Source organism: Natator depressus, chromosome 9, assembly GCF_965152275.1.
Source record: "Natator depressus isolate rNatDep1 chromosome 9, rNatDep2.hap1, whole genome shotgun sequence".
In the NCBI taxonomy this organism is placed as follows: domain Eukaryota; kingdom Metazoa; phylum Chordata; order Testudines; family Cheloniidae; genus Natator; species Natator depressus.
The window spans coordinates 16,328,498-16,354,068 of record NC_134242.1 but is presented as its reverse complement, the minus strand read 5'-3'; the positions used below and the strand labels follow the sequence as shown (position 1 = coordinate 16,354,068).

The 25,571-nt window shown below is 44.8% G+C and overlaps 1 protein-coding gene across 1 annotated transcript in view; it reads right to left on the bottom strand.

Moving 5' to 3' along the window:
- SLC7A14 (solute carrier family 7 member 14) overlaps window positions 1–25,571 on the bottom strand; it is a 64,484-nt gene that overhangs the window by 15,120 nt on the left and 23,793 nt on the right. Inside the window, exons 2-4 of the mRNA XM_074963581.1 lie at window positions 24,117–24,573; window positions 5,585–5,821; window positions 1,631–1,848 (exon numbers count right to left, since the gene is read on the bottom strand). Coding sequence (XP_074819682.1) covers window positions 1,631–1,848; window positions 5,585–5,821; window positions 24,117–24,417 — 756 coding nt within the window. The 5' untranslated portion in view covers window positions 24,418–24,573. The remainder of the gene's footprint in view (window positions 1–1,630; window positions 1,849–5,584; window positions 5,822–24,116; window positions 24,574–25,571) is intronic.

The window sequence follows — 25,571 nt, the reverse complement described above, 5'->3', positions numbered from 1 at the left end:
GACAGCCCAGGATCCTCTCTGATAACCAAGAATCTTGGTTTACTTTACTTTCTTGCTTATTTTTCTGTAAAACCTTATGGAGTTGAGCAGTGTAAATCTGAGAAATTATCTTGGCCTTAGTCCAGCCGAGATATTTTCAGTCTCTGCTCATCCTTGGATAAAAACCAGTTCAAGCAGGCTGAAAAAGCCAAATCTGTCCAAATTCTCAATAAGCTGTGAGCTAACATCCATAAAATAAGAACTGGCAGGTGGCATTATGAAGTGCACAAAACAAACAGCTTAGAACATTTTTACTAAAGACCAACCAAAACAAATATCAGTATGTTTCCCCCTCTTTATAGAAACTGCACTAGCCCTCCCTTAACTCCTTTTCTATCCATGGCTACTGTATTTTGGAATAACATTATAACAACATATCACTTCAAATGGCTGGCTCTCGAGCTTAGAGTTATGAAAAAGTTCTAAGCTGATTCTGATGGAGTGGGGGAAGACTGGACCACAAGTGACTTTTTCAAAGACAGGCAAAGGTTGTCATTTGGGATTTGGTTATGCAGATACAAAGAGGGTTTGGATCTAGATCCCAATATAGACCAACTCACCACATTCAGCTGGGAGAGAGCAGGGCTTCAGTAAAACACCTTGGGTAAAAGGTTCAAAAGCACTTAAGTCACTTGGATCCTGATTTCCATTGGAAAAAAAAAATCAATGGGATTTTGGTTCCTAAACCACTTAGGCACTTTGGAAACTCTTACTCTTCAGCTTATTGCTGTCAGTCTAGCAGTTTGAGGTGGGTCAGGGTTTGGTCTCTGGATCAGAGCTGGGACCTGGATTCTGTATGGTTTGGACTCCCACGGTTTGAGGGGGTTTGGAAGAATGGTCCCCGTTTTGGCTCATCTTTAATCTTTTTGAAAGTCCTTCAGTTATTGCCCTGTAAATCTGTCTCTGGGAGTTCAGTATACAGCAGCGCTGGCCCTCCCTTTAGAGAGCTCAGACAGCTCCCTCCCCACCACTGACCAGACTTCCCCTCTTTCTCAGATGTACCCACAGTGCACAGAAACTACCTCAGCTGCTCCTATTTACCTGTGCTCTACCCCCTCTGGCTGTGGTGGCCCTCCCCAGACTCCCCAGTTTATCAGGCCTTGTGACCTCTCTCCATGGCCCAAGGAGCTAGGAGATGAAACCAAAGTGGTGCTTTCTAAGAAGGAAGCAGGGGAGGGGAGGGTGGCTAAAGACTTCTGTTGTTACATAGTCTGAGGGGCAATATGGGCCAGTGACTAGAGCCCTGGACTAGTTGTCAGAAGAACCTGGGTTCTGTTCCCAGTTCTGCCACTGACCTGATGTGTGTGACGTTGGGCAAGTTGTTTCACCTCAGTTTCCTCTCCCAGCTTTTGTCTGTTATGTTTTGTTAGTGCCAGCTCAGAAGAGCTGATAGTCTACCCTGGGGCTCTGATCTCAGTTGGGGCCTCAATGTGCTATGTAATACAAATAAATAATGATGACCTGCTAGCACAGCAGATGGGAATTGGAGTGGTGTGGCTTATATGGTGTGGGCCCTATATGACCAGCTAGGATGCTTCAGTTGAAGGCCACTGATGACCATAGCATACCAGATTGTGTGTAAGACACTTACCCCAGACCATCCAAATGGCAAGAACTGCCCTTCAGACCAGTTGTCGCCATTGACAAAGAAAAGCCCAGCGATCATGATAAAGATCCACACTACCAGGTTAATTGCATTGAGCATGTTGTTAAATCCCACAGAGTTCTTCACCCCCATGGCCACAATGATGGTTACAATGACAGCAATAACCAGAGCGAGAAGATCTGGATATGATTCCTCTCCATTCCCTGGACAAACAAAACAAAATACATGTGTAACTTTTCACGCACAGTGAGAGAGAGAGACAGAGAGAGACAGAGAGAGAGAGAGAGATAGAGAGGACCTCAGGAAAATCCCCTCCCCTGCCTTCTGGATTCTGGAGCAATATAAAAATGTGTAAAAAGAAAAGGAGTACTTGTGGCTGTATGCATCCGATGAAGTGAGCTCTAGCTCACGAAAGCTTATGCTCAAATAAATTGGTTAGTCTCTAAGGTGCCACAAGTTCTCCTTTTCTTTTTGCGAATACAGACTAACACGGCTGTTACTCTGAAACCTATAAAAATGTGTAGAGCTGCTCTGATCCTAATGCCAAGGATTAACGGTTATCAGTAATTAATGTGCAGCAGCACCTCGGCTTACATTAGCTACGATACGTTTCAAAGGCATTCACCCCCAAGCTTATAAAATGATTACTAGCTAGGGTCAGGAAGACATTTACCCCATTTCATAGAATGGCACAACAACCAGGTGTCTTGCCATGTTTTAGAACCTTCCTGGGAAGCATTTTGTAAGAACCAGGATACTGGACTATTGGTTTCTTCTAAGTACAGCATTTCCCAGTGCTTTCAGTCATGTGTCAAATTGTTTACTGTGAATGGATTACCATTTTTCATTCAGGATAAAGGACACACCTCCATTCCTTGCCCTGAAGTCAAAGGGAATTGTGGGTGAGCAAAGAACAAAAGTTCAGATCCTAAACTGTATGACCATGCCTCCATTTTCCAAAATCACCTAGTCATCCACTCTGTGAGCCTCCAATTAAAAAGGAATCAAACATTAATTTTGTATGAAACGTTTATCAGAACTGTGATCTATTGCTACTCATTAGCATCTGCCACAGAGTAGTACTGGGGCTGCTAGACAAATAGCGAAATCACTGAAATTAACAAGCAGTTACTAGATTTTTGTGCTTCAGGCAGCTGGTTGGTCCCTGCAGAAGGAAATCTAGAAGGTGATGATTAAAAATGGCTCTGCAGCATGGTTCCTGTCTGCAGAAGCCAGGTTGCTGAATCCCTGAACCCTGAAAGCCCTCCACTGGCTTCACAGACTGCCATCTGCGTCTGGTGAGTCACTCGGCATTGATGATAACAGGGGAATGTAAAATTAAACAGCATAATGTATATATTATGATTTGGCTTTAAGACAGCCATTGGCTGGGTGCTCAGAAGTGTTGGATCATGTGTTGTGTATTTCAGTGGGTTTGATCATGAGAGTGCAGCACTGTGCCTGCTTGTGGGTCAAGAGGGCCTTTGCTATAGTCAGCCTGAGCCTGTTTTCATTACCTTACAGATGCAGCCCATCTGATTAACCAGGAATTGGGGTCTAGAGAAGTTGCTTTGATTGCCAGTCTACTAACACTGTGTCTGTGTATGCACTTTCTCACCTGCTGCTGTACTAGATTGGAAGTACACTGCTTCAGTTAGCAGTTATCTTCATCAACGTGTGTGTACGTGTGTTAGGCACCCCCCCTGAAACCATGTAGTGTTCTTATACCACAGTAATCAGAGAGAACTTTAGCAAATGCAGAGAATAAAACACAGGTTGTTTTCCATCTGATGGGTGTAAATTAGAGATGGGCTCAGGTAGAAGCCCCAAACCTGTTTCCCGCCCAAATTGCAGGGAAGTTCCACTCCAGATGCAGTTCCCAGCTTCACCCCTTGAGCCTGTCTCTAAGACAAGCTAGAACCCTGGATTGGAAGAAGCCAAGCTTTGAGACTGTTTGCATTTAGAGCAAAACATGCTGCTTCAAACCCATTGCTAGTACCAATAAAATGATTTATTCTGGCCCCTCTGACGGCATCAAAGAATGCTCCCTCCTGCCAACGAATGTTTTCCAATTGTGTCACCAGATGGAGAACTCCTCAGGGGTGAGTGAGCCAGGCTACGAATTCCATCACTAGCGCAGGGCAAAGCAGCCTACAAAATGCTGTGGAAAGAGTGGAACGGTGAGCACTGCAAACATCAGCTGTTGATCAAACGGGGCAGTGAGAAGGATCCAGGATGAGTGGCACTTGGATCATGTGTTGTGTATTTCAGTGGGTTTGATCATGAGAGTGCAGCACTGTGCCTGCTTGTGGGTCAAGAGGGCCTTTGCTATAGTCAGCCTGAGCCTGTGGATCATGTTCCCTGGAGGCACCTTCCTCAGTTTATCCAACTCTTCTTGTAATCTTTAGCATTCGGGGAGTTTTGGAGCTGGAATCACTAGCGACCCCAGGGCATTTGCAAACACCAGACTCTTTTGAGAGGATCCCGGACTGTTTGGCTTTTTAAATACTGTCTCTACTTTTACACTGTGTTTTGTGACTTTTTAAACTGCCCTGTGTCTGAGCAGCATCCCGTGTATATCAGCAGGAGAGAGTCACTGTGTGAATGAAGGGATTAGCAGCAGTATTTTGACATAGTCACTCACAAAGGTTTTTAACTCCTGGATTAAGGTTCCTCCATCATGAGCCACTGAAGAAACAACAGGCTCCCACTTCCACCTCTTTATCTGCATTAATCAGTAAGGGTCTGATCTTGCAAAGTGCAGATTTCAGTGGAAGTTGAGGGAGCTCAGCACCTTGTAGGATTAGGCCTTAGGTGAGGAGGGAACACTCACCAGGATTGGTTGGCCGTTTCAGACATTCCCTCCTGAAAACCCACCTGTCACAAGACAATCTCAAAACCAGGCCTGGATGAGGCTTGGGACAATGTCAGGGTCAGGCCCAGGCCCAAGTTCCATCTGTGCCTGGTTTTTCTCCTAGGTGACTCTATGCTACAGCAAGGCCTGATGGGAAGGGTGAGACAAGATAAAAGACAAGCCCTCCTTCCTGGTGTAAAGAGGGAATGGGACTTGGGTGGCTCCCCCGTACTTAGGGTCTGGTGGTCCCCTGCTGATAGGAAGGTGAGGAGAGTCAAGGGAAGGACAGCAGAGGGGTAAGGAAGCTCTCCAAGGCTGGTGACCTGGCCAGTGCTGGTGTCATTCCCTGCTGAGAAGAAGCTGGGAAGGGAGTCCAGGAAAGATGCTAAGAAGGTCCAGGGTGAGGTAGGGAAAGTTGGATGGAGGAAGCACTGGGAATTGTGAGCAGGGCAGTTTGGAGCGGACAGGCAGTTTGCATGGCACAGGGTCACAGGGCCTGAGTCTGGAGTAGTAGAGAGCCTGGGCTCCCTTACAGCGCCCTTGGGGTGATGGGAAGCTCCTGAAATGAAGGGAAAGGATTCAGAGAGAAGTCATGGCCTTGTGAGAATGAAGGATGGGTCGGCCCCTGGTACAAGAGGAGAAAGTGATGCCTGTAATCAAGGAACAGGACTTGCAGGTCGCACAGACCCTAGGCAGAGGGCTGCTGCCCAAGGAGGGGGAGGGACTTGTTTTGGGCAGCTATTAACTGGGCTTTCTTTTGAAAGACTTGTGCTTTAGCGACGGGACCAAAAGCCCAAAAAACAGCCAGAGGAGGGCTCCCTCCAGAGGAGAGAACCAGAACCACAGAAGGAGGTGGTTGGGCATGGCAGCACACCTGATGTCAGAGAGGTAAGCTGCCACCTCACTCCAACTCTACTGGGATGCCCGCAAGTAACTACAATAGCAAGACTGCCATTGACAGAGGTAATAGTGAACAGAGCATGCGATCCTTGTCTGATTTCCAAGGAGGTTCCAGTTGCCTTTTAGGTCCCGATTAACACACGTAACTACACATTACATGACAAGAGTATTAGTCTAATTCTTACCCAGTCCATTTAATGTTCCAACACTGTCAACCATCCAGTGGCTGATGGTGTGATTTGCCAGGGAGTCAAACATGCTGCTCAGGGCACTTGCGCCAGCTGCTGTGCCAATCAGGTACTCCAGGATCAGGTTCCAGCCAATGAAGAATGCCACAAACTCCCCAACTGTCACATAGCTGTAGGTGTAGGCAGAGCCTGTGGTTTTTGGGACACGCACTCCGAACTCAGCATAACAAACACCTGTTTAGAAAGCACAAATGGCCATGAGAAAATACAGAGTGCCGGACAAGAAGAAGGAAGTTAACTATGGGCTGGGCTGTGCCCAGCCCTTACATGGGTATTCAGTGTAGGGTGGGGAGGGAAATGAGCATGGCCTGCGTAAAGACCATGGGCGCAGTTATCGTCCCTCTGTTCTGTGGAGTGCAGGGACTACTCCTTCCCTAATCCCCTCTGGTGCAGAAAGGAGTAGGAAGGAGGTTGGGCCACAGCTGCTGGCCTGCAGAGCAGGAACATGCTTAGCATGTTCTGGGCACTACCACATGCTACTAATATAACAGAAATAATCCTCCTAGGCAGCTCAGTCTGGCCTCTGAAAGGGTTAGGTGCAATTTTGTGTGCATACTCTCAGCAGGCTTTAAGGCCAGAAGGGACCAGCCAGTCTGACCTGCTCCTAACACAGGCCAGAGATCTCCACCCAGCTCCTCATGATCCTAGGGGCACATGAATTTGGATTTGGGTGGGCAAAGCAGGAGGCTGGCTAGCAGCTGAACACCTGCAAATGCAATCTGTGCATACATATCCCGCGTATGTGTGCATGCCCAACGTGTCCTATCTGAGAGAGTGTGGCAACCCCTGGGAGCTCAGAACTGAGTCCATCCATAAGTGCTGCTGGTAAACACACAGCATGGAGGGTCAGGGTCTTAGGCTGGCTCCCGAGACAGATAAATATTTCCACGCATGTTATTCAACCAGGCAAAATTAGATTTAAAAAAAAAGCGAAGAAATCCAGTGGTAACCATCTGCTTCTCCCTTTATCTGTGGGCTACGATAGCTCTGAGAGCTGGGTAGTAATTTATTATGCTGTCTATTGCTTGTACTGAGAATGAGTATCTGGGATAAAGGTCTGAGGAACAGTCGTCAACCCCTACCATCTGCGAGGAGCCGAAAGAGGATATGGAAAGTCAGACGTTTGCCAAGCCCAGGTCTTGGCTGCTGCTGTTAGAGTAATAATAACCTTAAGCTTTTTAAATCAGATGCTTCTCATGCAGTTTTGGATATAACAGGGATCAGTCAGTCAACCATTTCTTGCTGTGTCTCAAGAAGACTAACAATTATGTTGTGAATAAGGGAGAGATGAGGCGGGGAAGAGGGCAGTGGGAGCGACTGAGCAAGTCATGCTAAAACTGCATGACTGTGTATTCCCATTATTTATTGAGTGATGACTGAGTGCTAGCCCTGTACAAAACCGGCAGAGGACATGGTCCCTGCCAGGAGCTTCCAGCCTAAGGGCCTGATACTCAGAAGTGCTGAGCACCTCAGGCCTGATGATGTCAATAGAGCTGGGCTCCCTTCTAAGCAGCTGTGACTCCCTTTGTGCTTGTATATGAGCATCTGTAAAAGACAATGAGTGAGAACAAGGAACCATTTTACTCACTTTCCAAGCAGCTCCTGTGGTGATGAATCTGGAATTGCAGGGGCAGGCTCTTTAAGAGAGTCCTTGCTCTTGCCGCAACTATCTGTATTCAGTCAGGATGGTGTAACAGAGACAAGGAAAGTCTTTGTCTCCAAGGGGTGTAAGCATTTTTAGTTGAAAATCCATTTTCCATTTTTTTTTAAAAAAAGGGGAGGGGGAGGGAAATTCAATGGAAAATTTTCAGCCAGCCCTAATAAACAGTTCAAAACGCCATCAGCAAACCCACAGACTCCTCCACAAGCACATTACACATGCTGCCAGACCTTGGTCACATGGTATTCTACCAAAGACTATGATGCTCTGAGGCTTGTGGAGGGTTGTTCTTCAGTTCCTCTAATGTGAGTAAGATATTACTGACATGCTGCACTTTATGTGCAGCAGCCCAGCTGTTAATTGTGCACTATAAAATAATATAAAAGCACTTCCCATTCCGGGTTACAAGGCAGCTTTATATATATATAAAGTGGCTCAGTGGTGTCTTTGCATGAACCGTATGACAGTGTAGTAGTTTTGGCGGAGATAGAATTCTCCCTTCTTCCTCACCCAGCCCCAAACCCTGTGGATTCTACTTTCCCCCCAAAAGTCTTATTCCTAGACTCTATTTCCTAAGTTCTTTTCTGTATATTACTAACCTTAGCAATATACTGCAATGCCACCAGTACCTGTGGGCCTTAAATGTGCGCACAAATACTAGTCAAGCTAACCGGTGTCCTGTTTGTGCATGAGGGCAGAAATGGTTTATTTGTATTTCTTACAGGCCCTTACCACCACGGTATTGCAGGTGCCCTGTGTACGGTTAAACAGAGACCAAGGCCTTAGACAGATCCATATTCCATGAGAACCAGCATCCCCTTGAGAAGGAGAAATAGGAATGCCATTGCCAGCAGGCTAGGTGAGAGGGGAGGCAGATTCAGAAATTATGAAAAAGCCTGGACAAAGCAGTGCACTTTATGGTTCTGTCTGCAAGTGGCCAGGTTTGGGCTCAGATCAGTTTCGGAAGGGAGCAAATTCCAGAGAAGAGGGCTTGCTGCTGAGGATGCCCTAGGCCCATCTGAACAAACACAGGTTGAGTGGCAGTCTCTGACATGTAGGGCTTTGTAGACGGTGACCAGAACCTTGAATATCGATGGAGGGGTTTAACTGTCAGCCACCCAATGGAACTCTGAGCACAGACATCCCCCTCGAATACATGTACAGGCAGACACAGAGGGTGCATGTGTGTCCTCTATGGCAGCAGATTACTGGGGCTATCACAGATTCAGTGCTATTCTCTCTCTGTTACGATGGGCAAGCTGTTATTAACCCCACTTAGACTAGCAGCACTGGTGCCACTCTTGCTGCCAGAACCTTACTGCTGCAGAACATGCTTCCAACTCAACTGTTTTATTCCAGCGTTTACTGTTTCATAAGTAGTTACATGCCCTTGGCCAAACACTGGCCAGGCTGTCTGTCACAGGGTACTCTTGGTAGCACCGGGGGCACTGAAGAGGCTGCAATACTGGGAAGACTGCAAGCTTGAGTGAAATTAATTGACCAGTTTCTCTTGGCATTGCTGACACCTGGGTGGTAGTTGCTGGGCTAATGAGACAAGTGACTCAGTAACTGGGAGAATATATAACTGGGAGGAATAGGCAGTAAAGGGGGATATTCTGAGGAAAGAAAGCCATGTGGTAGGTTCCTCTTGTGCTGTACTCTGTGCTAAGTCCTGCTGGGAAACTAAGGATTAAAGGTACCTATAGTTGAAAAGATTCAGTGTGCTTGTGACAGGCTAGGCAGGGCTGCTCAGTGGGTAGCTGATGAGATAGTGCTGTATTTGGGCACCTGCCAAAGACCCCAGCCACTGGAAAGTCAGCAGGGAGACAGAGGCTGGGATTTTCAAATGTGCCTAAGAGAGTTAGGTGCACAAGTCTTATTTCATTGACATGTAGGCTCTCTTGAGAATCCCACCCAGCAGTTTCTGCTTCACGTCTGAGTTTTCTCCAAGCCTGCAGAAAGGCCAGGCCAAAGAGCACTCTGTAGTGGGAGCCAGAGGGGAGAGGCTGAGATTAGGGGGCATGGTGTATGACCTTGCGTATGCCCAGGACCTGGCAATAACCACTGTGTGCTGCACACCCAGGCAGGCAATTATTCCTATTTGGAGCAAGAATCTGCCCAGGCTGGAGCTGAGTGTGAGATGAGTGTACAATAACGCTGCTTTTGCAGGGTTGTGTTCTGTTGTGTTTCATGCTAGAATGAAGGATTGTTGCTAATGGTTCTGAGACTGCTTAAGTATCCCAAGGTGAATTTTGTCAGGCCCTCCTGAGTTGAATACATCTAACGTCTCTAATAATATTCTTTAACCTGTTCTTTCCCTGCTTTAGCTTGTTCCTTCCTCCTCATTAATATTATCATTTTACCCCTCTCTGCCTTTGTTTCCCACCCACCCCCATCTGTTATATCTAATTTGACTGTCAGCCCTTCTGGGTAGGGACTGTCTGTGTTTATACAGTGCCTAACACAAATGGGTCCCAATCTCACCTGGGCCTTCTAATGCTCTACTACAACTAATAGTAATAACTAGACCCTGAATAGGGCATTTGCATGAGAGTTCTTCAGGTCTGACAAAACTGCAGTTAAGATCAGCGAACACAGGTCTCCAAAGTGCACCAAAGCTACACCCACTGGAAAAAAAAATCCACAGACCAGAATCTGGTGGATTGTCTGAAGGATTGACCTGTGTAGTCCTGAGAATACCTAAAGTGGCTGGATGCTGATTGGTGGGAACTCTCTTCAGCATCTTCCCAAAGTATCTAAACCCAAGGGCACTATTTATTTATTTATTTTTTTTATTTGTACTACTGTTCTGCCCTCTGTTTAATGGGAGTGCCATGGTTGTGTCAAGGGCCAGGGTCAGACTCCAGTGCAGTGGGGACCTTTTCCAGTGATCAGAAGGGATTTTCCTGCACTTTACAACTTTCCTCCAAAGTAATTTGTACCAACTTAACATTTGAGCATGACTTTATTTCTGTTTAGCATGAACTTTCCTGCATAGACCTTGCCAGGTGTGCAGCTGCTTACAGCAGTGATTCATTTGAAAGAAATCTCTTGGAAGGAATGCTTTATCACTTTCATCCATCACCTCCGTGAATGGAAACGGGGCTACCTCCATATAGGGTCATAGCATTTAAATCCAGAAAGGCACAGCTGCTGGAACGAGGGGTTCTGGGGGTGCTACTGCACACCCTGGCTTGGAGTGGTTTCCATCATCTACAAGACTTGCAGTTTGGTTCAATGGCTTTCAGCACTCCCACTATGCAAATTGTTTCAGCACCACAGCAGAAAGGACAATTAGATCTAGCTGGGCCTCCAATATATCACAGGCCATTAAATACAGTACTACCCCTGCACGCAGCCTCTCAACCAGAATTTTAGAGCAAAACATTACAGCTCTCAGGAGATTAAACTATTGCGTGCCACAGGCAGAGAACAGGAGGGACGAAGCTGCGTCACTGCCTGAGGCCTCTACAATGCCAGGGAGCTGAAGCGGTTTTGGCGAAGGCCAGTTGCGTAAAGGGGCATGTGGAATTGTTGGTCAATCAAGTGCAAGTAGTCTGCTCTTCATAAGGGATGAATTTCCAAGTCTGCCCCACTAAAACAGCTCACCACATTCTGCATATCCAATGACAGCCCAATCCTGCAAGCCCTCAGTTCACACTTCTTGTTGACTAGAATTGGCGTTCTGAGAGCTTATAGGGTCAGGCCCCAAGTGCCCATCCAAATTACACAGAATCATTTTAGGGCTTTCCCGTATCTCTTTAATGTCACACCTGTGATATGATACTGTTGGCTCTGGAAGGTTACACAAGAGTGGTAGGGCCTGGGGGCATTTTGTCTGACCTGGTGCTGAGATGGCTGGAATGCTTTTGCTGGCATGGGAGGACCACTGCTAAAACCAGAGGTCAACACCCTTCACAGGAAGAAAGTTACCCTTTGTGTCCATAGCCCAAAAGTTAGTACAGATGGGAACACTGTCTTCCCTGAGGGCAGCTTGGCTTCACTCCCACTACGAGCATTAGGAGCCAGTGGCCATTGTGAAAGAGGACAGTTCTGTTTTCCACAGAAGAACATTACCTGTTAACAGAGGCTGAGGAACAATAAGCTTTCAGTTATGAAAAATAACTGACAAATGGCCATTAATCGCAAAAAGTCTTCAAATGTAGCCAATGTAGGAGACTTCAGTGAGCTTTCACATATTCTTCAAGCTTCTGATATTATTGTTACATTAAGATCATTGAGGACCAAAAAGAGAGAGACCTGAAACATGGTGCTGAACTTTGTAAAGAACTCATTTAAAATTTGTAACTCTAATTAACAGATTTACTTTTAAATTCTTAGAACATTCATTCTGTACTTAGAGTAAGTGTTGTAATTTTAGGAGGGATATGCTGTATTCTTCATATTTAACAAACCGAGTTGTTGCTTTAAGTGTAAAATTCACCCCCCCCCTTAATTGTGTAACTGCCACCTGCGCTTTCATAATAATTGAGCGGTTTAACAAGTAAAACATGATGTATAGCCATTATTGAGCATTGTGTAGGAAAATGTATTTAATGTTTTACCAGAAATTACTTTTCTTTAAAAACAAAACAGTTTTGAATTTTCAATCAGTTTGGGATCTGAAGTGAATTTGTAATTTTATAAAGCCAATGTTCTTATAATATGTGTAGCTTTTAAACACTCAGTGTGCACAGAAAACTCTTGAATCTTTAAGTTAAATGCAAGGCACTTGTTCTTGCTATTGGCATTCTCATACGTTTCATACACTTTTTCACCTGAATAGATAAGTGTTTTTGAAAATGACACTTGGTTTTTCTGAAATGCAGGCCAAGTTGCAAGAATGAGAAACCCTAATCATCCATCCACATATAAAGTCATTATTCAAAGCTGATTAAAAATGCATGCAATCTGCAAACGTAAGACATTAACAGATTACTACATGCCTGAAAGGTTTATGAAACAGATGAGTTAATGGGGCAGGTATTCTGTTTCGCTCTTCGATGGCTTTAAAAATCATAATCCTTCTTTGAGGTAAGCCAATGAAAAGACAACATTCAAAGAAGATTGTGCCAGTATGAGTATGTATCAATAGGAGTGATGACTTCTTAAGATGACTAGATCTGAGGTTTCAATTATTCCACTAGAGTTGCCATATGGAATGATGAGATATTCTTCTGTGCATTAGTTGTAGGCATCATAGATATACTGCCATTCATAAATACCCCCCCACACACACACAACTCATTGATTTCAGTGGGAGCAGGACTGGACCTATGTTTATAGTATATGATCTAGTGGATAAGGTACTGGAGTGGGATACAAGACCTGGCTTTGCCACTGGCTTTCTTGGTGATCTTAGGAAATTACTTCACCGCTCTGTGCTTTTCTCTGTGCATAAAATGAGGCAAATGATATATTTACCACCTTTATATGGGGCTCTGAAACCAGTGGAGGAAAAGAATTAACTTTCTATTCTGATTTTGTGCCTCTACCTTCTACTGGATAGAATTGGAACTGATCAAGCATGTATCAAAAGCCCTAGGCTGCCAATAACTAATGGAGGCTGCTCTTTGGCTTGAGAGGTAGAATCCTGTGCATTGAAGCAGAAGGGTCTGAGATCTAACTCTGGTGTGCAGCAGACTGGAAATGTCAAAGTCCTGATTGGGTTCATACAGAATGTCAGCTCTAGTAGGTGGATGAGGCAGCATCAGTGAGATCTGTTGGCTATTGCCAACCGCAAGAGATCAAAAAACACGAATCAGGCCCCCTAAAGTCATGATTTAGCCCAAAGAATCAAGAATTTTTTTAAAGATCATACTTTTGGTCATTTGATTAGATTTTTTTAACCCCCCCCCCGCCCCCCATCCTCAGCATCCGTGTGACAATTAGTATTGCAGCATGGTCCCCTCTCCCTTTGTAGGCTGGGTGTGGCAGTTCTAGGGGCTCTTCATCCCCCTCTGCCCCATCCCAGGCAGATGTGGGAGGGGGGAGGAGCAGCTGAGCTGTCCTGTTGCTCACAGGAGGGGCAGGAGCAGAGCTGCACTGGGCTCTTTGCTCCTTCCCCCGTGAGAATGGTGAGTGAAGGGGAGCTGCCTGCTGGCTTCCAGCAAGGCTGAACTTTGCGATGGCATGGAGCATCTCATGTCATTGCCAGAAGAGCTCCAGCACCCTCTGAAACCCTGTTACTCATGGAAAAAATCACAACAGTTGGCAATACTGTGTGTCACCTGATGCACAGATAGGTGTCGGCAGCCAAGTGGCTCATATGTTTGACCATATCTGAAATATATGAAAAATGATGGGGACCCCAATATGTGCGTGACTCCAAACACACTCTTCTTGCCACTCGAATGTAGGGTGTGAGCACTGGCAGTTCCAGAAGAAGTGGAACTAGTGCCCAGGGGAACCTTTGTAGTGGTGGCTGGAGTGGGGGGAACCAATTAAAATCTGCTGTGCTCCAGAAGAGGCTGCCTGCAATGGCTGATGTTTAAGGAGTGGCCTGACTGGGGACCATCTAATAAAATGGTTTCTAATAAGCTTCTTAAGAGAAGTGCTGTGCAAAAGTCCTTAAAACACCCATATCCGTTCTTTCCACTAGGAAAGAGCAACTATAAAAACCGTGCTCCTCTACAGGTTGTCCTGCCCCCTTCCAGTGATGCCATGGGAGATGATGTGTCAGTAGGCTTTCCTGCTGGCTCCCTCAGCAGATGGAGTGGGTGGGTTGGCCAACTCCAGAAGATCTTGGCAGGAAAGGATTCAAGCCATAGGCAACCCAGAAGACGGCAACAGGTAAGCGAAAGTCTCTGGGGCTTGGCGAGAAGATCAGGAAGGGAAGAAAAGGATGAGGAAGCGAAATCAGGGGATGTCACCAGGTTTGTTAGGAATTATTGGGGTTCTTATCCCTCTAAGTCTCCCTCCCTGCTAAATCTCCCAGTGACTGTAAAGAGCTGAGAAGTCAAGTGACCCAAACATGCTACTTCAGCTTTGCAAAATCTATTGCAGGCAGAAGTGTTTTACATAGGAGCTGGGTCTGCCAGTTAAACATTGTGCAGTGTTGTCCTTCCCCCAATGTAAATCAAGAGTAACACTTCTGAAGCTAGTTGAATTACACTGGTGCAAAAATGGTGTATAAGGAGATTGGTTCCCCAACTTCCCCTAGTAGTGTTCTCTCATTGCACAGGAGGTCATGAATGTTGTGTTTAGAAGCATTCTATCAGGACAACTTAAGCCGAACACTTCAGTTTTTTATAAAATCCGGGTCTCATAACCTAACTTCTACAAATACATTAATGATTTTTTCAGTTTGTTTTTTTTATTGTACTTAACCTAGACATTGCAACATCTTTCTAATGCAGGAGAGCCAGAAAGTGAAACTGACTAGAAACAAAAATCCTTTTAGATCATGTGTTCCATAAATATACTCAACAAGAGAGGATCACTTATGCCCCAGTCCTCCAGACAGTCGGCATATGGTTAACTTTACTTGCGTTAATAGCCCCACTGAATTCAATAGGACTCTTAAAACTGATTCCCAAGTGTAAGCATTTGCAGGATTGGAGCCTTGTTGTTTGGCTTCTTGTAAATCAAAACAAAATTACTCTGTTACTAAAATAAAAACTGCTCTTTGCAAAACACCTCCCTGAAAGCAACCTAGTATCTCCATTAGATGCTGTTTCCCTTCTCATTGCTAAACAAGGTTCTGAGGGTTCCCAGTACTTGTGGATTAAAGACTTTCCACAAATCCAATTATTTTGCCCCTAAGCCATTTTGTGTACATGGCAGGAATACAGTACTTTGTTTAGTGACATAGGAAACATTCATGCAGACAAAGCCTTGATCCAAATTTGTAAATGCTCCAAATGTTTGCAAACAGAAGACACGGTACATCTCCCTGCAATATTTCTTTGAATTCTGAATTACATTTTTTCCAATGGGGAGTGATTGCTGGCTTTCTACAGAAAACCTACCCACAAAACAACTGGCTGGGAGAACAATCTTTTTCACAGAAGACCATTTTTCTTCCAGACATTTTTTTCTTTTCCCCTTGAATCTCAGCTGCAGCTTGTAATTAGTATAACAATCATTACACTGGTATAATTATATGGTTACTGATATTATTCAGGAGCAAATAAATACAGCTGAGTGGTTCCAGTTTTCAGCAGACAGACTATTTAAATAAACTGTATAGCTTTATTTTAAACCTCCATTCTTTGACTTCTTGTTTGGGCTAAACCTTACATGAGGCAGCCAGCAGCATCACATTGAGCATCAGAGGTACTTGGCCTTGCAGTAAGCAGTGGCTCAGGGTGGATCTGAGTGCCTTGAGTAACAGATAGCATCCTGCTTTGAGATGTTGAGGACAGGATGTGTCTGGCACAGGTGACTTCCTGCTTTTCAGCACAGAATGGCTCAGGGATGGGCTGTCTCAGGACTCAGCTAAGGTGCTATCCTGCTTCTGAGTTGGAGCTGTTTGGCACACTGCTTCTGTTGCTAGCTATTCCATGTCGCTGCTGGAAACAAACACGTGTTTAGCTGGCTTGTGGGCTAGACAAGTAGATGATGCTCATGGATCCTGCTGCCTTTGAAATGTGGTGTCCTCCTTCCTTGCTTTCATATGGGGGATGGCCTGAGTCATTCAGATCTAAGCACTCTGAAGAAGTCACCAGATAGCTTTGCTTGAAATACAGCCTCAACCTGAAGAATGTCAGGGGATTTACTGTACAGCTTCCTGGGTGGTTGGGATATGTTGTTCATAAGCTATAAGTGAGGACATAGGGATAGCCACTCATCATGACTTACGAGGCACATGATTTACAAGGGGAGGCTGAGGGAACTGGGGTTATTTAGTCTGCAGAGAGAAGAGTGAGGGGGGATTTGATAGCAGCCTTCAACTACCTGAAGGAGGTTCCAAAGAGGGTGGAGCTCGGCTGTTCTCCATGGCGGCAGATGACAGAACAAGGAGCAATGGTCTCAAGTTGCAGTGGGGGAGGTCTAGGTTGGATATTAGGAAACACTATTTCACTAGAGCGTGGTGAAGCACTGGAATGGGTTACCTAGGAAGGTGGTGGAATCTCCATCCTTAGAGGTTTTTAAGGCCCGGATTGACAAAGCCTTGGCTGGGATGATTTAGTTGGTGTCGGTCCCGCTTTGAGCAGGCGGTTGGACTAGATGACCTCCTGAGGTCTCTTCCAACCCTAATATTCTATGATCTGCATGACAAAAGATGCATCATAACTGAGACTTACCTGATTTTAACTGGTATGGATGCTGAGGGCTGAATGCTCAAAAGGAATTAGGCTCCTAATTTCTATTTAAAGTTCAGAACCTTGCTTATTAGTAGGTAAGGGGGGTGTGCACACACTTTCTGGTGGTGTCCATACTAGCGGATTTTATATACACATGAATCCCGTGGAACCTATTACTGGTTCAGCAGATCCCATGTTAACATTGGTGAGAGCCCTAGGAGTGGAAGAGGTTCCTGGCTTCCATGAGACAGTGGCAAAAAATCTACGCCCTGTGTATACACCAGTATTTATCTGGTTGCTGCCCTCAGTGCAACTGCACTATTGCTGATGGTGGCTGTGATGTGAGCACTAATTTTTCTAGTGTACAGAAAGCTTAAGACAGACTCGTTAGCTCTGAGGCCAGGCGCTGACTACTTTTGATATGAAGAAAGTGATGTTTTGGACAGTGCTGGACACGTGAACGCTTTTAGAACTTCTGCTTTTGCTCACCTGACAGTTACTCATCTTGACAAATGGGAAGACCAGCCACAGACACTCATGGTTCAGTATGAATTTCTTACCAGCAGCGATGGAGGAAGCACTGAAGTATTTATGCTACAATATTTGTTGTGTAATTAGTATGTCTTTTCAGCAAGCAAGTGCAATCCTGGTACATATGGCTGGCTACACACTTAAATCCTGCTGTAAGGATCCACTCGAGCAACTCCTAACTTACTCCTATCCAAATGGTCACTGCACTCTGATTCCCAAGAGGGAACTCTATAAATAAGAGATCTCCATCCTGCAAAGACAGGACAAGTGTTGCTAGGCATATTAACACCAATGCAGATCAGTCAGATAACTGGCTCTAACAGCTGCAGGTAAAGCATGATACAGCCTAAGTGGCACTCGGGAAGTATGGAACTCTTCCTTACTTCTGAACGCAGCAGAGTACCCAGCTGTGTTGAGCCAACACTGGCTGTTAGAAGTCTTTGCATGATGCAACTTTATGATGGGTTTGCTTTTATGGGGGTATTGGGTAGGAACCTGCATAGCGGAGGAAGGACTTTAATATGGCACAGTGACTGCAGATACAATTAAATCTCACTCAGTTTTTTAAAAACTAAGGCTTTAAAAAACAAAAAAAAAACCAAACCCAATTATTCTCCAAGTGCAACTGAACTTTGAGCTAAATTCTACTCTCCCTTATATTCTCCACTCAAGTCCACAGGAGTTACGCCAGTGTAACAGAGAAGTTTCACCCTACATTGTAAGGTGTTCCTAGAACCACCAGAGAGGAATAACAGACCTGGGTTCTGGCTTCTTAGCATCATTAGAACCAAGTTCTACTCTGTCCCTCTGGTTTAAATCCACAGTAACACAGGTGGTGGTACATTTACTTCTAATGTACTTACCAGTCAGTGTGGGGTCGTCTTCTGTATAAGCAAAAGGCTGAACCATTTGCTCTAGCAGGCTTTGCAAACTAAGGGGTTGTCTACACTAGAGATTGCTGCACAAGTGCCACTGCACTAATATAGATGCCTAGTGTAGGTGCGCTGCATTGATGAAAAATAGGCCTTGCATGGGTGTGATTTCTTTTAGTAAGGGAGAACCTGCACCTTTTGTCGCAGGACTGGCTTGTAACTTGAGTTACTGTTGGTTATAGGAAGCCATTTAGCATCTCCTGGAAACAAATATACTCAAAACCCAGCAGGGAGCAGCCTGCTGACTAGAGGATGAAGTACTGTTCATTGCTGAGCCAGCTGATCCACTTCACTAGCACATACCATATTTGGGAAGTGCCTTGAGGTCCCTGGATAATACTGCTACATAAGGGCAAAATATTACTACTATTTATCTGTCACCCATGAACATTAGGAGTTCTGCTAGATGGGACTGGGTTCAAAACCAAATCAGTCCTCTATCTAGAGAGACCTCAACCAAATCCCTTGTATCTGATCTGACCAGCCTCCGCCTTTGGAAAAGTTCAGATTCTACCACTTTGAAGCTGAACCAATGACTTTGCATCAAGTGGAACTACACTGATTATGGAAGAATTCAGGGACTTTAGAAGGGAGCTAAAGAAGAGGAAAGTCCATGAGATATTTTCAGAGATCCTTCCAGTCCCATGAAAAAGAGAGGAAAGCAGAAAATACTGGAGATGAACCGTTGGCTGTATGACTGGCGTAAAGCGGAAGGTTTTGGTTTTGTGGTGCATGAGCTCCTTTTCAAATGGGAGAGAAGGCCTTTTTTTTTTTTTTTTTTGAACATGCATCTTGTAAGTAGGGGGTGGGTAATCCTCTCAGAGGGAGAGTAGCAGGGGCAGCCAGAAGGGTATTAAACTAACAATACCCGTGGAGGGTGTGAAGAAGACAAATGCAGTTCAAACTCAGCATGTTCCAGACAAACTGATTCAATGTGACAGAATGTGAAAAGTTTCAGTTGCTTATTTACCACTGCTAGGCGACTTGGTAACAAGCAAGAAGAGTGGACCATCTCACTGATGAGAAGAAATCTGAGATGACTGGCATTACTTAAACCTGGTGGGACAATTTGCATGATTGAAATGTTAAAATCATTGGTTATAACCAGTCCAGGAAGGATAGTGCATACGGGGGTGTGTGGTGGGGGCACTCTGCATTAGAGTACCTCTTCTAGAGTTTCTGATAACTCAAAAGTGCAGGATCTTGAATGCATATGGATCAATGTACTGACTAACAAAGCCCAGGAGGAGTACTGATGGCAGTTTGCTACAGATCATCTAATCAAGCTGGAGAACAGGATAAGTTACTACTTAGACAGCTGTCCATAAGGTGTGGAAAGATACTGATATTGGGGGGGGGGGGGAGCCCTTCAGTTTAGGAGACATATGCTGGGGCCCTCATACAGCCCATAGTAAAATACCAGATTTTTAAAAGTGTAATTTTCTAGCATAAAAGGTTTTACACCCAACATGAGGTAACTATTTTAGACCTTATGATGGATAAAGATGAATTCATCACTGGATTGGAAGTTAGTGGCTGCTTAGGGACCAGTGATCATTACCTCATGACATTCAATAAGGGCAAAGAGCAGTCAGTTCCAACAGTAATATATTTGGTGCATCAAAAAGGGTTAACCTCTCAAAGCGGAGGAAAAATTTCAACAGAAAATGAACAAAAATTGGCAGCTCTTTAAAGAGTTGTAGATGGTCAAAAAGCCACAATTTCTAAATCACAAAGGACAACTCTGGCTTAAACCCTATCTTGATTCAGTAGTGAAGTGAAGGCAGCAATTAGAAAAAAATCTATGAAATCTATGGTTAGCATGGCTAAGGACAAGAAGAAAGCTTATGTATATTGGGAATAAAAAATCCTAGCAATGGTATAGGCCTTATATTGGATTGAAATGACACAATTAATGATGCAGAAAAGACAGCAGTGTTTAATGTTTGTTCTGCATTTGGAAAGAAGCAGGAATGATGTGTTTGTATCATATGAGGATGATGAAGTACATGCCAGTCAACTGGTAACCGAGGAGGGTGTCAGACACCTACATTAAACATTTTAAAATCAACATGTCCAGACAACTTGTGCCAAAGAGTCCTAAGAGTTAGCCGAGAGTTCTGACCTACTGATAACTTTCCCAATATTCCAAGATTTATTCAAAGTTCCAGAAGACTGGAGGAGTGGTAATATTCAAAAAGGGCAAGCAAGATCACCCAGGTAACTATAGCCCATTTAACCTGACATCAATTCTGGATAAAATAATGGAACAACTGATATGGGATTCAGTTAATAAAGGATAGGAATATAAATAGCTCACTGAAAATTAAACACAAATGTCTGAGTGCAGTACCTTATACATTTAGAGCACTGCTAAATGTTAAGTGAAAACTGAACCAAAATAACCAGCTACATGTACAGCCCTTTCTAGCTCCTTTGCCCTGATGCAGTTTTACTTTCCAAGATTGTGTTGCTGTTGTAAATAACAGAACTGTTAACAATCAAACAAGGAAATGGCTGAAGAGACTATCAAAATATATTCATATTATTAAGAAAATGTTTTCCCAGGGCTACAAAAGCAACTCAAGAAGAACAGTAAATATGGCAGACTACGTGCAAATAATATTAAGGTTGAGACATAATCCCACAGAAAGTTGCAAGATGCTGCACTCTTGTACCTAAGGGAGAAAACACACTTTGAAGCAAGCATTGCTTTTACTCTCCAAACAGACTTATTTCAAGCTCTCCGGGCTTTTAAGTTTACTGTGGCTGAGGCAGCATAATTGAACAAGTCTGAAGAAGAAAATGTGGACGTCAGGAAATAATAAAAATGTCAAATTCTAACTGCTATCTCTGAGAAAAATAGGTAGTTACTGTTTTGTTGTGGTTGGGGGAATTGGAGTCTTGTTTGATCTCAGATAAACATTCAGATCTTCCAAGCAAAAAGCCTGCATTTAATCATGTCTAGTTTTATATTTGTTGTGGAATCCCACCATTTATTTATTTATTTATTTGGTCTCCACTTTCCATTTTTAAGGGAAGGAGAAATGCCAACTTCCAGAAAGCACTGCACTTGAATGGAAAGTTTTTATTCACATTAGTATCTTGTAACTTTTTGTCAGCAGACAGGGAGATGATAGAAATGAAATCTGCATTGATGGTATATGTGAAATGAGATGGCTGACTTCAGTGCAGTTTCTAGTGGGACAGAGTCACCAATATCTTCACAGCAAAGGGCCTTAAGGCTAGACTTTCAAAAGAGGTCAGCAGGGTGGGTGCTGAGCTCTTGAAAAATCTAGCTTCAACTATGGATATAAGGCAGCGGTGGGCAAACTATGGGCTGCAGGCCACATCTGGCCCATGGGACCATCTTGCCTGGCCCTTGAGCTCCTGGCTGGGAGGCTAGCCCCTGGCCCCTCCTCTGCTGTCCCCCCTTCCCCACAGCCACGCCATGGTGTGGGCAGCGTGGCTGGCTCTGGCCAGGCAGTGCGGATGCCAGTCCTGCTGCTCTGAGTGACATGGTAAGGGGGCGGGGAGTGGGGGGATTGGATAATGGGCAGAGGGTTCCAGGGGGCAGTCAGGGAGCAGGGGACGGTTGGATAGGGCAGAGGTTCTGGGTGGTGGTGGTCAGGGGACTGGGAACAGGGTGGTTGGATAGGTGTGGGAGTCCCAGGGGGCCTGACAGGGGTGTGGATAGGTGTCAGGACAGTCAGCGATTAGGGGTGGAGGGTCCCAGGAGGTGATGTTCGGGGGACAAGGATCAGAGTGGGGTTGGATGGGTCGGGGGCTCTGAGGGGGGATGGGAGGGGGTGGAGGCCAGACTGTTTGGGGAGGCACAGCCTCCCCTACCCAGCCCTCCATACAGTTTTGTAACCCCGATGTGGCCCTCTAACCAAAAAGTTTGCCCACCCCTGATATAAGGCATTTGAAAATCTGTTCCCTACAGGGACTGCTTGTTAGTCTCAGTATTAAGGCCAAGGAATGGATGAAGTATGAAAACTAAGGAGAAAGGGCACTTACAGTGGTAGTGCTGGTTAGGACTGATATACATTGGCAGACACAGTGGTGGGGGATATCGCAGGAAGTACCCATGTGGCCGTCCTTCAGTGTTCAGGCCTGCCAAGCTGACACCCTTCATGAACAGTAAATCCACACGCACAATTTAATACTGATATTGTTGTTACATTTCCATGACCAATAAGAGTTCAATTTGTGGTTCTTACTTTAGGGGGGGTGGGGTGTGTGCATGTGTCCACAACACTCCCCCCTGCAAGACGGAATTGTATTTGCTAAGTGTGCATAATTGTTGCCTGCTTGAGTTAGATTCCCAAGGGGGACTTAGGTTTTGCAATGCCTAGCTTTTAGGTACCCAACGCTTGTTGGCATTCATCACCCCAAGTTAGGCACCCAGGCTCTCCATATGCTCTGTGTCTAAAAAAGAGACTCTCCAAAGCTAGCATGCTGAGTGTGGTTAGCTTGGGCAGCTCCCCAAAGAAATACTGAGAGAGGTGCAGCCAAAGCCCCACTCCTGAAAAGGATTTAGTCCCCTCCATCTGGCCCAAATTTAGATGCTATCTCTAGTCAGGGTTCACAGCTGAGAGTCCTCATCTAGAGCTAGACATGGAAGTATGGCTGTAGAGGCCTGCAAGTTCAGGTGTAATTCACATACCCTGGTGTAAATCTGTTCTTGTGGATTTTAACCAGGGTGACAGAGTAAAACTTTGCTGTAATGTTAAGAAACCAGAACTCAAATCTGCTATTCCTCTATAATGGTTCCAGGAATGCCTGACAACATAGGGTGAAGTTCTCTCTCTAACATTGGTGTAACACCCGTGGCCTCCAGTGGGAGCTGCAGTCTTATAAGGAAGAGGAAAACTTAGTTCAATGTGTAGTTGTAATGGAAGAGAATAAAGCTATTACTATATTTTCTAAGGCTTTAGTTTTAAAAGCTCAGTGAGATCACTTTAATATGACAGTAACTGTAAATACAATAAGCCTTTGCCACTTCTTGTCATTTTTAACGCAACACCCATATAAAAACAAACCCATCAATAGCCAATTCTGATATTTAATGCAGAGACTTCTCTTAACAGCGAGTGTTAAAACATCTTTACAGTTCAGTGGTGGTGAACAGACAAGGACAAATGCCAAAAATAATGAGATCATGTGGAAAGCACAGATCAATCCATATATTTGGCTGGATTCATTCACGTTGTTCTCTTCCTCCTTGAAAGTATCCAGCCTTCTTTGGAAGTGTTTAAATGACTTATCATGGGGTTGTTTCTGCTTTGTCATTAGTCGGTGCTTGGTTTATGAATTATGACATGTAAAATTCCAGCTGGTCTTTTAAATGTAATGGCTGAGGACTTCAAGTCTACTGTAGGTACAGGCCACCAGCCATGTATCAAAAGGGAACTAAGGTTGGTCACTACCATCTTATTCAGGATATACCCCAGCAACCTAGAGATTAGATGAGACTATCTCTTCCTAGCAATTCCCCTAGCTCTTCAGCCACTCTAAAATACTTTCAGCTTGAAAGTCTGTTTTTATTACAGAAAAAGCCTAAACATAAGGGTTAGTATTTATTTTCATGTGGTTCTTGTCCCACACATGGGGAGACAATGGATGTTTTTGGTCAGATTTTCAGAGGTATATGCCTAATTTGCATGCACACCTGAGATAAATGGGCATGCAGACGCATACCAAACAACCCATAGGTTTGTGCAGTTGCCAAGATGGGCCTACGCTCCTAGCAACTGTACGACAAATGCATGGAAAGGGTTCCCCCCCCCCCACATGAATTCTGACAATCTGGATCTTTATCTCTTGGTGACCTGATCCTACAAGGTGAGATGGATGCCCTCATTTGCCAGTGGCTTCAGTGAGTTATCTATGCTCGGCACCTTGCAAGCTTAGACCCTCTGTTAAAAATAATTGCATCCTTAATGCAGAAGGCAAAACATGCACCATTAAATTAGTGGATCAGCTCTCCCTGACTGACTTCAATGGGACTACACACAGGAGTAAGGGTTGCAGGATAAGGTCCTAAGTAGAAGCCACCATTTATTTTTCTCTTACAACTGATCTGAATGACTCACCTGACAAAATGGAGGCAACTGCTGCAATGATGAAGGAAACAATGACCCCAGGCCCAGCCATCTCCTTAGCAACCAGCCCAGACACTACATACATTCCAGTGCCAACGCAGCTTCCAACTCCGAGGGAAACCAGGTCCATTGTAGTGAGCACCTGGGCCAGCTTGGTCCCATGGGAGGTGGTGGTGCCCGTCCCCTCCAGCATTGACTCCACAGGTTTGGTGCGCAGGATCCTGGAGTGCATGGCGTTCCATGTGGCACCCCACTGGATCCTCCTGGGGTCCAAATAGGAGAAGAAGCTCATTGTAATGGTGCGGTATTGAGACAAGATAGACTTCAGCAGGGTTCAACAACAAGCTTCAACAGCATCAACTTCGGCTAATACCAGCCCTTTTCAGAGAAGGTGTAGCACAACTCGAAACCACATTCTTGCATACAAAGCTTAGTTTGCTTTTTGGGTCTGTAAAAGAGAAGAAACATGTACTCGCACTAAAGTTTAGGGGAGCTCCTAGAAAAACGATAGGATCAGCCTTCTCTAGGAGTCACACTGGGATTCAAGAAACTGTAGTTCAACTGGAAGCTGTGCTATAGATTTCCTCTGTGACCTGGGGAAAGTCATTTAGAGGGGAAATTTCAGAAGTGCTCAGTGTTGGCCTAACTGCTCCCATGGAACTCACTGGGAGTTTTTACAATTCACTTTCATGGGAGCAGAGTTAAATCGACACTGAGCATTTCTACAAATCCCACCCTTAATGCCTCTGTTGGTTTCCCTAATTGTAAAATGGGGACAATGCTACTCCCTTTATCTGCCCTGTCTATTTAGATTGTACACTCTTACTGTGCATTTCCAAAGCACCTAATGCAATGGTGCATTGATCTCATTTGGGACCTCTAACTACAATACACACTAGTCAGTGCCTGAGAATATATTTTGTGTACCGCTGCCTTACAGCTGAGTAGTTCTTTTTCCATCCACTGGGTTTCCTAGATCCAGTTCTGCTAACAGCTAATAGAGAGTCCCTCTCTTAGCTCAAGAGGTAGGGGCCTATGCTTTTGCAGCAGGTGTTTTCATCCATGTAGTCACTGTGGAAATTCCTAGCAGCCACAGAATGGAGCTAAGTGATTAACGGAGTATGTGTAGCTGGCCATGGATTTGGTACACCATGCACCAGGTGGTGAAGAGGATTAATAAATGCTGCATCTGAACATTATGATGTTGTGTCTTTGGTCATCTCATGGGGTGCGATTCAATATCGTGTGCTCATGACCCTGTAAGACTGGAGATGGCCAGGAGGTGTCTTTGCTCCACATATGCCATATTTTATAGTGATATGTGTCTGAGCCTTAAATGGACAGAACATGATTTTGTTTTCCATAAAATAAAGAACTGCTCCTAGAAGTTGGACCGCTATCCAGGCATGAGAATTCTTGCTTGGTCAGCTTCACTCAGATTTGCCT